This window comes from Etheostoma spectabile, chromosome 21 (assembly GCF_008692095.1).
Source record: "Etheostoma spectabile isolate EspeVRDwgs_2016 chromosome 21, UIUC_Espe_1.0, whole genome shotgun sequence".
Taxonomy (NCBI): domain Eukaryota; kingdom Metazoa; phylum Chordata; class Actinopteri; order Perciformes; family Percidae; genus Etheostoma; species Etheostoma spectabile.
This window is the reverse complement of record NC_045753.1, coordinates 9,813,360-9,814,744: the sequence shown is the minus strand read 5'-3', so window position 1 is coordinate 9,814,744 and position 1,385 is coordinate 9,813,360. Positions and strand designations below refer to the sequence as shown.

Genomic DNA, 1,385 nt, shown 5'->3' with positions numbered 1-1,385 from the left:
CTGGTCTAGAGATAAGAACCGGTTACGTCAGGTGCTGGGGGGGCTGGGTTATCATGACGTTCAAAAACAAAAACTTCTGGCCGCCATTGTTAAAACCCCGGTCAGCTGGTATAGAAGTATAGCGAGCTGTTGATGTTAGCTTTGGACATGGATGGGAAACCAAAACAACCAACTGAGGAAACCAACGGTCTGCTGGCTCTCAGGCTGGGGAAGATCCAGCTGCTTCTTAGAGAACTGGAGTAGAACCAGCACCGAACTGGCAATAGCACCAGAACCAGAACCAGCACCTGGTTAACCTTGGTGGAAAAGACATAATATTGAGTGAAAAGGGGAGCAAACTATATTTGTATTTTAATTTGCAGAGGACAGCACTAGTTTGGTTTGAGTCCATTAATGACCCAGGCCTTCACACAGTGCGCTTTCCGTACCTCAGCGAGATCGTACAGAGGGTCGACGACGTCCCTCTCGATGGTGAGCTCGAACAAGATGAGCTCGTGAGCGAGTTTCTCCTGCGTCTCGCCGCAGAGCTTCAGCATCTTCCTGCAACAGACAGACAACAGGACCAGAGAACATCAGAGAACATCAGAGAACATCAGAGAACATCAGAGAACCAATCGAACGCAGAGCAGGAGTCAGGCTCTCAGGTTACCAGATACAACAAGAGGGGACGGTATCGTCCCCACTCCAAGAAGGACTTTTGGTCAGTCAGTGTTCTCTGTAACGGCATCTAAAGGCTCGAATATGTTCAATTTGTTTATTTTGCACACTACAATTAATACAACACAAATAAAGATTGTGCAGGTGAGATTAAGAAAACCCACTAGGGGCTTATAGAAGGAGTCTCGCCTAAGGAAGAGAGGACGTGTATACTGTAGATAATGAACAATTACAATTACAAGTGTCCTAAACAAAAACAACAACTTAAACCCAAGTGAGCACTGAATAAAAAATATATATAAGCATAAAAATAAATTCCAATAATTTAGATAAAGGAGGATATGTGGACTGATGTGTAAGTAGAAATGACAGACACAAGGCAAACAAAATGTAATATGAATAGTTCAGATCAGTACAGATAGTTAAGTTTGGTTAATCAGACGGGTGTTACGGCCCTTTTTATAATTCTTGACAGAAGTTAACTGAAATGCAGGATGGAGTAAATATAAGACACCTGCTCCATAGCTGAGCTGCTCTGTATCTAACAGAGAATTGACAGAGCCCCGTACACAACACTGAAGATGTAAATATTTGAGTTATTGGAATAGAAGCTGGCTGGTGAGAAATTATGACAATAAAAACACAAATTTGGTACTTATTTATATAATAATAAAGACTGATTGAATCTTGAGCTCTTTTAACCTTTGTATTGTCTTCCTGTCAACCAT

At 41.9% G+C, this 1,385-nt stretch overlaps 1 protein-coding gene and 1 long non-coding RNA gene across 5 annotated transcripts in view; one reads left to right on the top strand and one right to left on the bottom strand.

The window, feature by feature from the left end:
- The window catches only part of LOC116670890 (rho GTPase-activating protein 44), a 99,029-nt gene that overhangs the window by 31,227 nt on the left and 66,417 nt on the right, over positions 1-1,385 (bottom strand). For all 4 annotated transcript variants that reach the window (XM_032501595.1, XM_032501596.1, XM_032501597.1 and 1 more), the window contains exon 5: positions 429-540. In XM_032501595.1, coding sequence (XP_032357486.1) covers positions 429-536 — 108 coding nt within the window. In that variant the 5' untranslated portion in view covers positions 537-540. The remainder of the gene's footprint in view (positions 1-428; positions 541-1,385) is intronic.
- The window catches only part of LOC116670914 (uncharacterized), a 16,654-nt gene that overhangs the window by 10,631 nt on the left and 4,638 nt on the right, over positions 1-1,385 (top strand). The gene's annotated exons all lie outside the window — the stretch shown is intronic.